The following is a 13,451-nucleotide window of genomic DNA, read 5'->3' as shown; positions in this document are numbered from 1 at the left end:
CTTTGAAGCGCCCAGCAGCCGTCTTCCAGAGCATGGAGCCATCATGTACCAGCTTGCGCCGCAGTAGCTCCTCGCTGCAGAAAGAACCTCGCTCCTTGGACAGGGTGGCCTTGGCACGCCCATCTATTCGCCCGTAGATCTCCTGCAGCCGAGTATTCTTCTCATAATCGTGCACCTCTTGATTGATTGTGGAAAGCAGTTCCTTGACCAGCGTCAAGGCTGTGCTCAGGTCCCTCTGATCCATTTCATTACCTGGGGAGGTTGGAAGCCTGAATCCATAAACCTGGATACCCCAGAAGAGGCATGTTTGCAAACCTGTTTCTTCACCCTGCTGAGGTTTCTTGGTTCCTAGGTCCAGAACTTAACAGACCACAGGCCCCATATATGGTCCGCATCACACACACACCATGCTTCCCTGTCATTGCCCCTTTGTTGAAAACCAATCCCAGTAACCTTTACCTTTGGAGTTCTGCAGGATTCTGTCAATTAGCCCAGGGTATTTAGTGATGCGCTGGGTGACCAGAAGGATGCACTCCTGCACACCATGACGGCGTAATGCTGATGACCGTGTCAGCCTCTGGGGAAGGGGGAAGAGACAGACAAAAGGCTCAGGCCCCAGAACAAGCTCTCTCCATATCAGTTTCCCAAGACAGGTCTTCAACCACCTCTTTGGCACAACAGCCCAGAACCCCTGCTCCTCACTGGAGGCCAGCTTCAGTCACCAGCATCTTGCCAAGACCCACAGTTTTTCTTTTGATCCCACTTACTCATGGATCCATGGAGGCAGAGGGGTTTGATGGTAAGGAACTGGGGAGGGGTGAGAAGAAACGCCTTACTCGGATGAACTGCTGGAATCTCTTGTCCCGGGTGAAGAGTTCTTTGTAAAGCTTCACTGCCTTGCTGTGGCGGCTGCAGAACTCTGAGTAGGCCTTTTTCATTTGCTCGGCACTGGTGCCTGAAAACTAAAAGGAAACACAGGTGTGAAGTCATACCTTGCTGCTTAGGAAGTAGAAGCTATGCAAATACACACCCCAATGCCCTCTTTCCTCCCTCACCTACCTTGCTCATCCCTTGCCCTTTTGACTACAGACCCCAGCTTTGATTTGAAACCTGCAGGCCAAACTTGACCTGATGGGGGCAGTCATGTGTCTCTGTTCATGAAGGTGCTCTATTTGCATATAAAGCAAACATGCTTCTATATCTCTCTCTTTTTTTGTGTGTGTATATAAAGCATGTGGGTGAGGTGGTGTTAAAGCCTCTCCCCTCCCCTGCCTCACCTCATTGTGCTCTGTTGGCTCAAGCACTTTTCTCTCCAGCCCAGTTCACTTCCAGGGCCTGGGAGAAAAATACTTCAAACAATAAAACACAGGGAAGTAGCAAGAGAGGGGAGAAGGTTTCATCCCCCTTGCCCACACATTCCCTTTTATTTATTTACTTTAATATATTTCTATGGCGAGCTATGGAATTATCTCAGCAATAATATGAAGCTGCCTTATACCAAGAAAGGCCATTAATTTATTTGACTTCCTGAGTTTCAACTCTACTTCCAGCACATCCCCTGCTCTCATCTAGGCCTAGATCCTGCCTGGGCTTATAAACTTAAAAAGGTAGAGGTAGTCCCCTGTGCAAGCACCAGTCGTTTCCAACTCTGGGGTGACGTTGCTTTCACAACATTTGCATGGCAGAGTTTTTACGAGGTGGTTTGCCATGGCCTTCCCCAGTCATCTACACTTTCCCCCCAGCAAGCTGGGTACTTATTTTACTGACCTTGGAAGGATGAAGGCTGAGTCAACCTCTAGCCAGCTACCTGAACCCAGCTTCCGCCAGGATCGAACTCAGGTCATGAGCAGAGCTTAGGACTGCAGTACTGCAGCTTTACCACTCTGCGCCAAGCTACAAATGACTTATGGTTACCTCAGTAAGGGGCTTTCAAAGCAAGTGAAAAGCAGAGGTGGTCTGACATTACCTTCCTCCGCAGAGTCTTCCATCCAAGTACTGAGCCTCCTTAGCTTCCAAGATCAGGCTATACCATACCATCCCTACCTCCCTGACTGCATAGCAGTCTAGATCTATGGTGCCTGAAGGACAGCCCCCTCCCACTGGAAGCTGCCCTTTCCTTGAGATCTTCTTCAGAGGCTATGTTCTGTGTGGCCCTGCCTTCCAAAGTAACGTGAACGGTGATGGTGGAAAAGGCCTATCCTGCAGCAGAATCCCGGTTGTGGAATACCTTTTCCCCTTCCCCAATCACCTTGAGCCATCCTGATGAGCATTCAGGTGTCAAGTTAAAAAGCTATTTGATTGTCTCAGATTTCTAAAACACATCTCTGTTATTCACTATCTTGCTACTGCTGTTTAAATTATACAAACATTAATGGCTGACTGATTTAACAGAGTGATTTTTATGCTTTATTTGTCATTACCCGTCATGAAAGTTTAAAAGTAAAGTGGAAGGATGGATGCAAATATTCTAACTTGAGTAAATAATGAGCAAGTAATTGAGCCCTTGGCTTGGCTGGCCAAATGAATTGGTGGTGGCAATGGTGGGATCACCTGCTGCACAAGGATGTCTCCCAGCCGGTTGATGACAAAATTCTTGTTGCTGTCGGTGGCTAGCGACTCCTTGCGGCGCTCAAGGAGTTGCACGAGGAAGCGGTCGTGGATTTCACTGAGCTCGTCCACGCAGGGGAACATGCTCTGCACTACAGCTGGGTCCATCTGGAGGTCTTCCAACATTCCCTTCCGGAAGAGGTTGGTCATGATCTTCAGCGTCTGTACATGGTGGAGCTCTGTCTGAATCAACTCTGAAGGCAGAGGGAGTGGAAAGAGGAAAGAAAGTGAGGTGGGAGGAGATTCGCCTGCTATGGAACCAACCTGAGTTGAAGAAGCAGAGCCACCAGTCCACTTCAAAAGCAGAGACACCATAACAGAATGACCACTTTCACAACAACAACCCCTTACCCATAGAGAATTAGCTTTCTTGAGACTGTATCACTTCAACATTTGATACTGGTTGTTTGCTGTGCTTGGTTAGATATGTATTGGTTTGATTTTATGATGCATACTCTATTAGGAATCATCCTACAGATCCACTTTGTAAGGAAGGTGTTTTAAACCCAAATTACATGCTGTTGTGGAGGAGGGGAGGAATATGCGAGCACCTCCCATCTGCATCCCTCTGGTAACACATAGCTCAAAAAACTGGTGACTTTGTTGCACTAACACTTCCATGCTGCCCTGCCCATGCAATCAGCAACCAGTGAAGTGGAGGAGAAGTGGGTGGAGAAATGCCATTGCAAAGCTGTGCCAAATCACATGATTTCTTTTCCAACTACATGTTGCCAGGGAGACTCAGGTTGGCATCGCCCTAAAATGCATGGCTTAGCCTTAGTTCATTGCTGAACTGCTGTGACAATTCAACAATTTGAAGGTGGGGGCAGGGGCGGCTCGAACACAAGTGCTCACCATAAATGACATCTTGTCGTTTCATGACCTCCTTCTTGTGCTGCTGCAAAAAATTATTGTCCACTGCCAGGCTCCAGGAATCGGCCTCAAAGTCCTTCTCCCCCATCTCAAAATCACTCATCAGCTGACTGTAGATGACTTCAGCTCCTGGTGTGAGGGGAAAAAACAAAGGCAGTGAAGGAGGACAGGAGTTGTATGTTCGGAAAAATGATCTGTGCCTCTTCCTATGGCAAAGTTGCATTAGGAGCCATCAGCACACAACACAATTGCAAGCACTCTTGGAAACTAGATCTCTGAAACAAAGTCATCTATGGCTTGGGCAAAATCCAGAAGGACACACTGTCTCTGGCATTGATGCCCTAGTCCAGCAACCCAACATACTTTGATTAGCTAATAGTAACCTGCACACAAAGCCAGTCCAACCAAAGAAACTGACCAGACAAAACTTTCCTCTTGCTCAAATCCAGTTTTTGCTCTGCAGCATTTAAGCAGCCTACTTTTATTTCCACTGGGAAACATATAATGGTGTCTGGGTCAGTGTTCCCTCTAAGCTGAGTTAGCGTGAGCTAACTCACAGATTTTTAGCCTCCAGCTCTCACACATTTTTGTCTTCGCTCAGGAAGGATGACCCCAGAGCAAACTCACTTATGCAGTAGCTCACAACTTTAATGCCAGTAACTCACAAAGTAGAATTTTTGCTCACAAGACTCTGCAGCTTAGAGGGAAATAGGTCTGGGTGTGTGCATATATATGCATGCAGAATTTCTAGCATGAGATTTCACTGACCACTCATCCCCGTCTCACCTTCATCAATGAGTGATTCTACTGACAGTGTTCGGTTGCGCATGTTAAGGGAATCGGTGGACTGGGACAGGATTCTCCTGATGCCCAAGGGAGATTCATCATTGAAAGTCCTAGGTGGGAAGAAGAAAAGTTGAACACGCGAACCTATGGAAATCACGTTCCGCCAGGCCAGCCCTTTGGTTCATCCAGCTCAGTACCATCTTCTGACCAACAGATGCTCTTAAGCATCTCAGGTAGGGCAAAGACCTTCTTAGCAGCAGTTACCTGAGATTCTTTAATTTTAAAAATATTGAAGACTGAACACGGGATCCTAATAATAATATTATTGTTATTTGTCAGGTATTGCACCTTCTGCCATGTAGAGGCAGGCATGGTTTATGTTTTTCCCCATACAACAACTCTGAGGTAGGTGAGGATATGAAACTCTCAGCTAGTGAGCTTCATGGACATGCAAGGATTTGAACACATATCTTCCTACATAACATCCAACATTCCACAGGTGAAAAGAGAGCTATGCTTATAATGCTAATATTATCAGATAACAAGTATTATTAACTGACTACCCCATTACACATTAGTGAAAATTCTACTCTCTGTGTACTTCTTAATAGCTTTCCTTGCAGTGTTAAAACAGCAAAGAGGTATGCACTCCTTAAGGTTTCATTAGAAAACAATAACGGTCCTCCAATCCATTATCAACAGTTCAAAATGAGCCTTACCAGTATGTGAACGGCAGGCTGTGCACTGTACAGCATTTTAATATTCATACAGATGCATTGACAAGCTGTGCTGTAGGGGAAAGATGTATCCACCTATCCACTTAAGTTTTAGAGACTGCAGAGAAAAAGTTGAATGCTGAAAGATGATAATGAGAACTACTAATGCTAACAAAATTTGAGTATGGCTTTTCTGAAAGTCAGAGATAGACACCACAATTTACCAGGGACAAGTTCCAGGAAACAGGGCCAGCTGGAGTATCTGCCCCTGGTAAATAGGGCCCAGCTGGAGTATTCATTTCACCCCCAAGTCTAAAACTACACCGAGGCACTCATTTACAAAGATGATCCATGTTTTGAGAGAGCCCCATACAAGGCTGTTCATCCTTCCATCTCTTCAACACTCTGATAACTTACCCTGCAATGTTGGTGGTAGAGACACTTTTGGAAAGGGACAAAGTGGGGCGGCCCCGGCGGGATCCCAGCAGGGTATGGCGGAAGCTCTCTGAGGGGTAGATGGCAGAACTGGGGCGTTCCCTAATGGTTGCTGAAGATTTAAAAAATCAATGAAATCCTGGAGCTGCAATAAGGATGGCAAAACAGACTTTCATCCTCAAACAGCATAATTGTGCATAACATGCACACGTGCAAAAATTCTGTTTCTTAGCAAAGAGAAGTGCTGGGGTTCAAGACTATCTGGAAACCACAGAAAAATAGCCCTGTTAGATAAAGTCCAAAATCCATCTAGTCCAGCAGCCTATTTCTCACACAGGCAAGCCAAACATTTACTAGAAGTGGTGCACAAAAATGAAAGGCCCTCACCACCACTGGGATCTGCAAATACACTGCATTGGAACAGAGAGCCTGTGAAAAGTGGCTAACAGCCACCGATAGACCCAACCACTTCCATGAATTTCTCTCTTCCCCTTTTAAAGCCATCAAAGCCAACAGCTGCAACTGCAACCTGTGGCAGCAAATTTCACAAATTATGTGTGAAGTACTGTAACACCTTCTCCCCAAACACAAAGCTGACTTTCACAAAGTCTCAGAGAGATGGTTTGGGGAGACTGACACTCTGTATATGCTCAGAAGAGCTTATTATTTCACATTGCCAGATCTCAAGAAAACCGTGTCTGGGACTGAGCTTTAGCAAGGGCAGTTTCAAAACTGAGTCCTGTCCTCACAGCCAGGAAGTGGATCTAAAACTATTACCTCCCCTTGCTTCTTGTTGCCTTTGCCTCACTATCACTGTCTCTGTTAATGAACAAAATTGCTTTCACAGAGGAAAACTGTTCACTACGGCTGGTTCCCATTTTTACTTTTCTCCTGAACTACTTTAACCCACAGGAGATACAAATAAATTATTGGAATGTATTATTAGCACCAAATTGTTTTTAAAAAAATTTAATTGTTATATTGTTTAAGGTTTTAATTAGTTAATGTTTAAAATCTTTACACGTTTTTACTGTTGTGAGCCACCCTGAGCCTGCTTCAGCGGGGAGGGCGGGATATAAATCCAATAAAATAAATAAATAAGCAAGCAAGCTCCACTCACTTTTGTTCCTCAGGGACACCGACTGCAATGCTGAATTGTTCTTGAGCAAGGCTGCCTTTTGATGCTGCAAAGGGGGGAGGGAGAGAAAAAAATCAGCCACTAAGCTCAACTCAAGGAGAAAGAAAGTAACTTTAAGCATCTCCAGACTGCTTTTCAATTATTACCTCTGGAACAAGGAAGGTAACATCAACGTATGAGGAGGGCCACGGCCACAGTGGGACTTCCACATGGCCAAGAGCCTCAGGAAGCCCCACATCCCACCCCTTGTCTCACCTAACAATCCACAGTCTCTTCACGCCCTTTTCCCAGCTTGTCCATCAATGCGAAAGCATGTGCTTTACATACAGAAGGCCTCAGGCTCAACCCTGCAGTCTCTACTTAAAAACAACCATGATTTGAGAAGGACTTCTTTCTGGATGAGAGCTGCTCTCAGTAAGAGTAGACAATGTCCTAATTAGGTTAATAGTCTGGTTTGGTACTCCATTCCTGGCAGCATCAGTTAAAAGGGCCTGGGAAAGATCTCTTTCTGTAAGTGCAGGAAACTCACAGATACCTCCCCCTGTGAATTCAGTTTGGTGTACTGGTTAGTTTGGTGTAGTAGTTAAGTGTGCGGACTCTTATCTGGGAGAACCGGGTTTGATTCCCCACTCCTCCACTTGCACCTGCTGGAATGGCTTTGGGTTAGCCATAGCTATTGCAGGAGTTGTCCTTGAAAGGGCAGCTGCTGTGAGAGCCCTCTCAGCCCCACCCACCTCACAAGGTGTCTGCTGTGGGGGGAGAAGACATAGGAGATTGTAAGCTGCTCTGAGTCTCTGATTCAGGGAGAAGGACGGGGTATAAATCTGCAGTTCTTCTTCTTTAGGGGGAGGAATTTGTGAGTTTCCTGCATTGTGCAGGGGGTTGGACTAGATGACCCTGAAGGTCCCTTCCAACTCTACGATTCTTTGATTCTATTATTCTAAGTGCCACTGCTAGTCAGGATCAGCAATACTGAGTTGAAGAACAGGCTGTGCCTCAGTGTTAGGGCACTCACTTGCAGGCAGAAGGTCTCAGGTTCAATCTCTGGCATTTCAGGATTGGGGGAGCAGGTGTAACAAAAGATCAATTTGTATTAAGTAAACTGAGCATACATGCACAGCTGCAATTCAGATGGGGCCCACATGGAAAGCGAAGCAGAGATTTAACCCTTCAGGCCATGCTTAGATGCACTTATAGAAACCGGACTCCCTGGACCGTTATTAGTGGTTTTAAGGAATGCTTATTACAGTGTGGGAAGCCCAGTACCAGTTACTAAAATGAGTGGGGCTTGAAGGGTTAAATCCAGTCTTTCTTTTCCTATTGCTTCAGTCCAGATTGGAGGACAAATTACAGCTATGCGAACAAAGAATTTACTTTTTACTGACAAGGAACTGTTACATCTGTTTCAGCCCCTGAGTAACTGACATTGGGAAAGAATTCTCTGTTTGTTTATGGAGTAACTTGATAGAAGGTGACTTCATATGTCCAATGTCCACTGCATACTGTTCAGGGCAGGGCCTGTCTGTCCTAAACTCTGTCAAGCACCTGGCATCAAAGACACAAGAGCTGTCTGTACCGAGAAGAGACAGATCTTGTCCCCTGAATACATTTTACAAAAGCAGCAAAGTAGCTTTTATAGACACATTCATTTTGCAGAATTTATATTGCTTCTCCAACCACATATGGCACTGAAGCCTGAGCCCTTACTGCTGAATTCTCACCCAGGTCCTGTTGATTTCTGAGAGATCACTACACGTATTTACTTATTTTATTTATTTATTTTTAGGTATTTATGTCACCCCAGAGTCAGAAACGACTAGTGCTTGCACAGGAGACCTTTCCTTTCTCTCTAATGGGGCCCATAGCAGCTGATATCATTTTCCTCTCCTCCACTTTATCCTCACAACCAGCAATCCTGTGAGGCAGAGGTTAGGCTTAGAGACTGGCTTAAAGTCAACCAGGCATGCCTCCGGGATGGAGTGGGGATTCAAGCCTGGGTCTCCCATTTCCTAGTCCAGCAGTCAAACTGCTACACCACATTGGCTCTTAAGTTGCAACCTTTGTTGAAAAAATGAAAGCAGAGATTTTCAGCAATACCAGTTTCTATGGCCAAATTCACCCACATCATTTAAAATGCTTTTCAGGCCTTCTCTCCCTGTTGTTACATATGTGCAAAAAAGTAGAAAGGCAAGCTCTAAATGCACTTTTACTAGACCTCTGAACTGACTGAGGGCTCATGCAGAAAGACTGATTTACAATCATACTGCTACCATGCTATGCTTTACAATGGGTTTGTGATTTCAGTCTACGCTTGCATAGAGCAACGGCACAATTGATACCAGTCAGTGTGATGCTGCCAGCTCTCTCCGTCCTTACATGCCTCTTCTTGTAATTGCCAACTTTCAGTTCCCATCATCACCCCCCCACACACACACACACACTCACCTTTTGCTTGACTTTGGTACAATTTGGTAAAGTATCCTTGCAGCGGTTGTGGATGGTGACATTGCAGTCTGAAAAAAGAAAAGTGGAGGCAATGTGAGAAGAGAATCAAGTAATTCAGACATCCAAATGTGTCTTGTCATTAGAACCAGATACCCTGTGTCTATGGGTTCTTAAAACCTAAGCGAAGGTTCTGACCTTGGATTGTCTTCAATGCTACATGAGACTCAGACAGTATCCTGCGTGAACAGAAAAATCATCCTAGAAAGTTTATTTAAAATACTCACATTTTTAAAAAATCTATATGCTGCCCTGCTACTCCAGTGGGACATTTGAGGTGAAGTATAAGAACAGAAGAACACAAAAATACAAAACTGTATCAAATAACTAAACAATAAAAAGCTGCCATAAAGGGGACTTTGGGGGTGGAGCCAGGAGACTTTGGGGTGGAGCCAGGAGAAAGGTTGTGACATCACTGAGATCCAAAGGGAGTTCTGGCCAGCATACTTAAAGGGTCCATGCACCTTTTAAATGGCTTCCCTCCATTTGGAAATAATGAAAGATAGCACCTTCTTTTGAGGCTCATAGAATTGGCCCCCCAGTCCAATCTTTTTGAAACTTAGTGGGAGTTTTGAGGAGAAGCTCCAGATGCTATGCTGAAAATTTGGTGCCTCTACCTAAAAAAACCCCAGTCCCCGCTGAGCCCCAGATCAATTCTCCATTAAACCCTATGGGAACCAGTCTCCATAGAGTATAATAGAGTGCCCAGAAGACATTTCTCTCCCCAGGCTGCAATGCCATATAGTTCACTCTCCAAAGCAACCATTTCCTCCAGGGGAACTGAACTCTATAATCTGGAAATCAGTTGTAATTCCAGGAGATAAGAACATAGGAGAAGCCATGTTGGATCAGACCAATAGCCCATCCAGTGCAACACTCGGTCACACAGTGTGTACAAAAAAAAGGTGCCATCAGGAGGTCCACTAATGGGACCAGGACACTAGAAGCCCTCCCAACTGTGCCCCCCCAGAACCAACTGTGCCCCCCCAGAACCAGTGGTGCAGAGCACCACTGTCCCAGACAGATTTCCATCTATACTTTGTGGCTCATGTGATCATCAGGCCCCATCTGGAGGTTGGCTACCATAGTAGCCCAAGAAGATGAGACTTGGCTGTTGATGCACACGCATGTCTAACATCAAACAGTGTCAGGGTGCCAAGTGGGCCTCCAACAGAAAGATGCAGAGTTGATGTGCAACTACCAAGAAAGTCCTCACTGGCATAACTACCCACCATGTCAGTTAGAAGGCTATGAGAGTCAGTTTGGTGTAGGGGGTTAAGTGTGCGGACTCTTATCTGGGAGAACCAGGTTTGATTCCCCACTTTTCCACTTGCACCTGCTGGAATGGCCTTGGGTTAGCCATTCTTGAAGAGTTGTCCTTGAAAGGGCAGCTTCTGGGAGAGCTCTCTCAGCCCCACCCACCTCACAGGGTATCTGTTGTGGGGGGAGAAGTTATAGGAGATTGTAAGCCGCTCTGAGTCTCTGATTCAGAGAGAAGGGCGGGGTATAAATCTGCAATTCTTCTTCTTCTATGTGTGTGCAAAAAATGGGACCTCTGATGACAACTCCAGTGTACCGGGGGGGGGGGTGTCATATGGGAGGAGCTGTTCCTCTGTTCAGTTTGTGGTTTCAAAGGTCAAAACTAGTACTACACGTTGGGCTGAGATACCAACTGAAGGTGACACAGTATTGGAGAATCATATAAGAAGTCCTAGCAAGCATCCCTGCAAGCTGAGTTCTGAGCCAGTTCAAATTTCTGAACACACTTCAAAGGAAACCCCATAGAGAGCACATTATGGTCACCTGATCTGCCACGGAATCTTTTGCCAACCAACACAAGGAAGCTACTGTGGTTCACTGAAAGAGGACATACCTTGCCTGCGGAAGCTCCCAGTTCCAACAATCTCTGGTATCTCTACTAATAGCAAGTGTTGGGTGAAGCCCCTTTGTAGCCTGGAACCTGGGAGAACTGCTGCTTGTCATAGCACACAATAGCACACATAACACACACACAGCACACTGCTGCTGCCAAGCACAATATGCATTGATGGCATGGTAGAAATAAACAACAGGCAGGTTAGCTGCTTAAGAAACTATGCCCTGCCTTCAGGTTCCTTCCAACTCTCTAAATCGAAGATGCCTGCCTCTATCCACAAGGCACCCCTCCCACCACCCATGATGAAAGAAGGTCACTTCCTGGCCATTTGGCTGCCACAGCCGGCAACTCGCCCACTGCCTGGCAGAGCCTGCATGCCAAACTTCTAGCCAAAAGGAATTTCTCAGGAAGCACACAGTGATCAATCCCCCGTACTACAATCTGTTCTTTTGCTGATTTGCTTGAAAAGGTGACCTGGGGGAGGGGAGAGGAGGGTGTCAGATCTCTGACTGTAGGTATAACTGGATGTGGCAGATGTTAAGGGATGCCACCTTTTCTTCCACAATGTTTACAGGGTCACAAAAATGGGTGAGACCAAAAGCCCACTTGGTCATGGCTCGGTGCCACATTTCTGCCCCATGCTGCACAAGTCATGAGTGCAACATGAGGCAGAACCACAGCACTGAGCCATGATCTCTCTGTCTCTCCCCCCACACACATACATGCAATCCAGACCTCAGTGTGCCACAAGAAGTGAAGCAATCCACTATCATAAATAGCCTTGCTAGAATATTTCTCTCCACACAATCCACATAAGCATTGCCTGATGGTGCAGGAAGTCTTGGATAAAGATTATCTCCATATAGGAAGGCCTTCATGTGCTAAGCATTTGTTAGTAGGTACATGAGCTCAATCTGACCACAAGGTGTATTTAGTCCTTAACACAGCCCAACTTCACCAAGGAATTCCACACACACACTTAACCAGCCTCATGTTCTTTGTCTCACTCTCGCGCAAGTGTCAAAGACAAAAGATTCCCCTTGCATGAACAGCAATGAGGTTGATAGGTTATAGTTTCAGGATAAACAAAAGGATATATTTCTTCCCTCAGCAAGTAATGCAGTTCTGAAATTCACTACTTGTGGACATAGTGACAAGTTAGCTTTAAAAGGCATGGAGGGTAGATCCATCAGTGGCTACCCAGCCATGATGACTAAAGAAGAAGAAGAAGAAGAAGAAGATGATGATGATGATGATGATGATGATATTGGATTTATATCCCGCCCTCCACTCCGAATCTCAGAGTCTCAGAGCGGCTCACAATCTCCTTTATCTTTCTCCCTCACAACAGACACCCTGTGAGGTGGGTGGGACTAAGAGGACTCTCACAGCAGCTGCTCTTTCAAGGACAACCTCTGCCAGAGCTATGGCTGACCCAAGCCATTCCAGCAGGTGCAAGTGGAGGAGAGGGGGATCAAACCCGGTTCTCCCAGATAAGAGTCCACACACTTAACCACTGGACTGATGCACTGATTTTTAACGTATTTTAATGTTTTAATCTCTTAATTATATAAATTGTTACTGTATTTAAAATTTGAATTTTATTGTTAGAATCTTTGTGCTGTAAGCCGCTCTGAGCCCGCTTTGTTGGGGTAGGGCGGGATATAAATCAAATAAAAATGAAAAATGAAAATGAAAAACCACTACACATTGCCTCTGGATACCAGAGCTAAAATGCAGCATCTTGGTCTCTGAGCCCTGTCTGTAGGCTGGTGACCACTGTGTGGGACAGGACTAGATGGACCTCTGGTTTGATGCAGTAAGGCACTTCTTATGTTCTTATGGCTTCCCCTCCCACTTCCTCTCTTCAGGCTTCATGGCCTGTTGAAAGACAGAGAGATGAGCAATGAGAGATTTGAACTCAGCAGGACTTCCTGTGGGATACTGAAGATTTGCCCAGTAGGTACACCCATCCATCCAAGGGCCCACATGTCCCCTGCCAACCTGCTAGTGCTGGTGACAAAGCTGTGCTACTTGCCAAACGGTCAGCCAAACCCAACAAGGCATACGGCAGAGCCCCTGAACAGTGCACCATGTCCAAGAGCTCTGCCTTCATATACCATCTGGAGAACACTGGGGAGCTTTTCAAAAGACTGATCTAAACATCTGGCACCAGCTGCTGAGGCTGCAGTATTCTGCCCTTGAGGGCATGTCTCCATCAGTTCATTTGCGCATGATGTACAGCCAACAGAAAATGATTCTGAACGTGAATGTAAGTACTCGGCCTACTGGCTCAGACCAATCCCTACAGCACACAGTTGCCAAGGTTCCCTCAGATGAGGAACAGGACAGTTAGTGATGAAAGTGAATCAGGTTTGAAGCACTGGAGGAAGACAGGCATTAGGGATGATTCTGAAATTCTCATTCAGATGCTAGAGTTCTGAAATTATCTGATCTTATTTCCGAAGTGGAATCAAAGCACTGGAAATCCTCTGTTGACGAATTATATTTCCAAATG

General features: G+C 45.7%; 1 protein-coding gene across 5 annotated transcripts in view; it reads right to left on the bottom strand.

Moving 5' to 3' along the window:
• ARHGEF2 (Rho/Rac guanine nucleotide exchange factor 2) overlaps nt 1-13,451 on the bottom strand; it is a 205,905-nt gene that overhangs the window by 16,061 nt on the left and 176,393 nt on the right. For all 5 annotated transcript variants that reach the window (XM_060253329.1, XM_060253339.1, XM_060253357.1 and 2 more), the window contains 9 exons: nt 9,001-9,068; nt 6,538-6,601; nt 5,400-5,529; nt 4,267-4,376; nt 3,463-3,609; nt 2,551-2,801; nt 837-962; nt 460-577; nt 1-252 (listed from right to left, as the gene is read on the bottom strand). In XM_060253329.1, the coding sequence (XP_060109312.1) occupies nt 1-252; nt 460-577; nt 837-962; nt 2,551-2,801; nt 3,463-3,609; nt 4,267-4,376; nt 5,400-5,529; nt 6,538-6,601; nt 9,001-9,068 (1,266 nt within the window). The remainder of the gene's footprint in view (nt 253-459; nt 578-836; nt 963-2,550; nt 2,802-3,462; nt 3,610-4,266; nt 4,377-5,399; nt 5,530-6,537; nt 6,602-9,000; nt 9,069-13,451) is intronic.

The sequence above is a fragment of the Heteronotia binoei genome, chromosome 1 (assembly GCF_032191835.1).
Source record: "Heteronotia binoei isolate CCM8104 ecotype False Entrance Well chromosome 1, APGP_CSIRO_Hbin_v1, whole genome shotgun sequence".
Lineage (NCBI taxonomy): Eukaryota > Metazoa > Chordata > Lepidosauria > Squamata > Gekkonidae > Heteronotia > Heteronotia binoei.
Note: the sequence above shows the minus strand (reverse complement) of the source record. Positions and strands in the feature narration are given on the sequence as shown.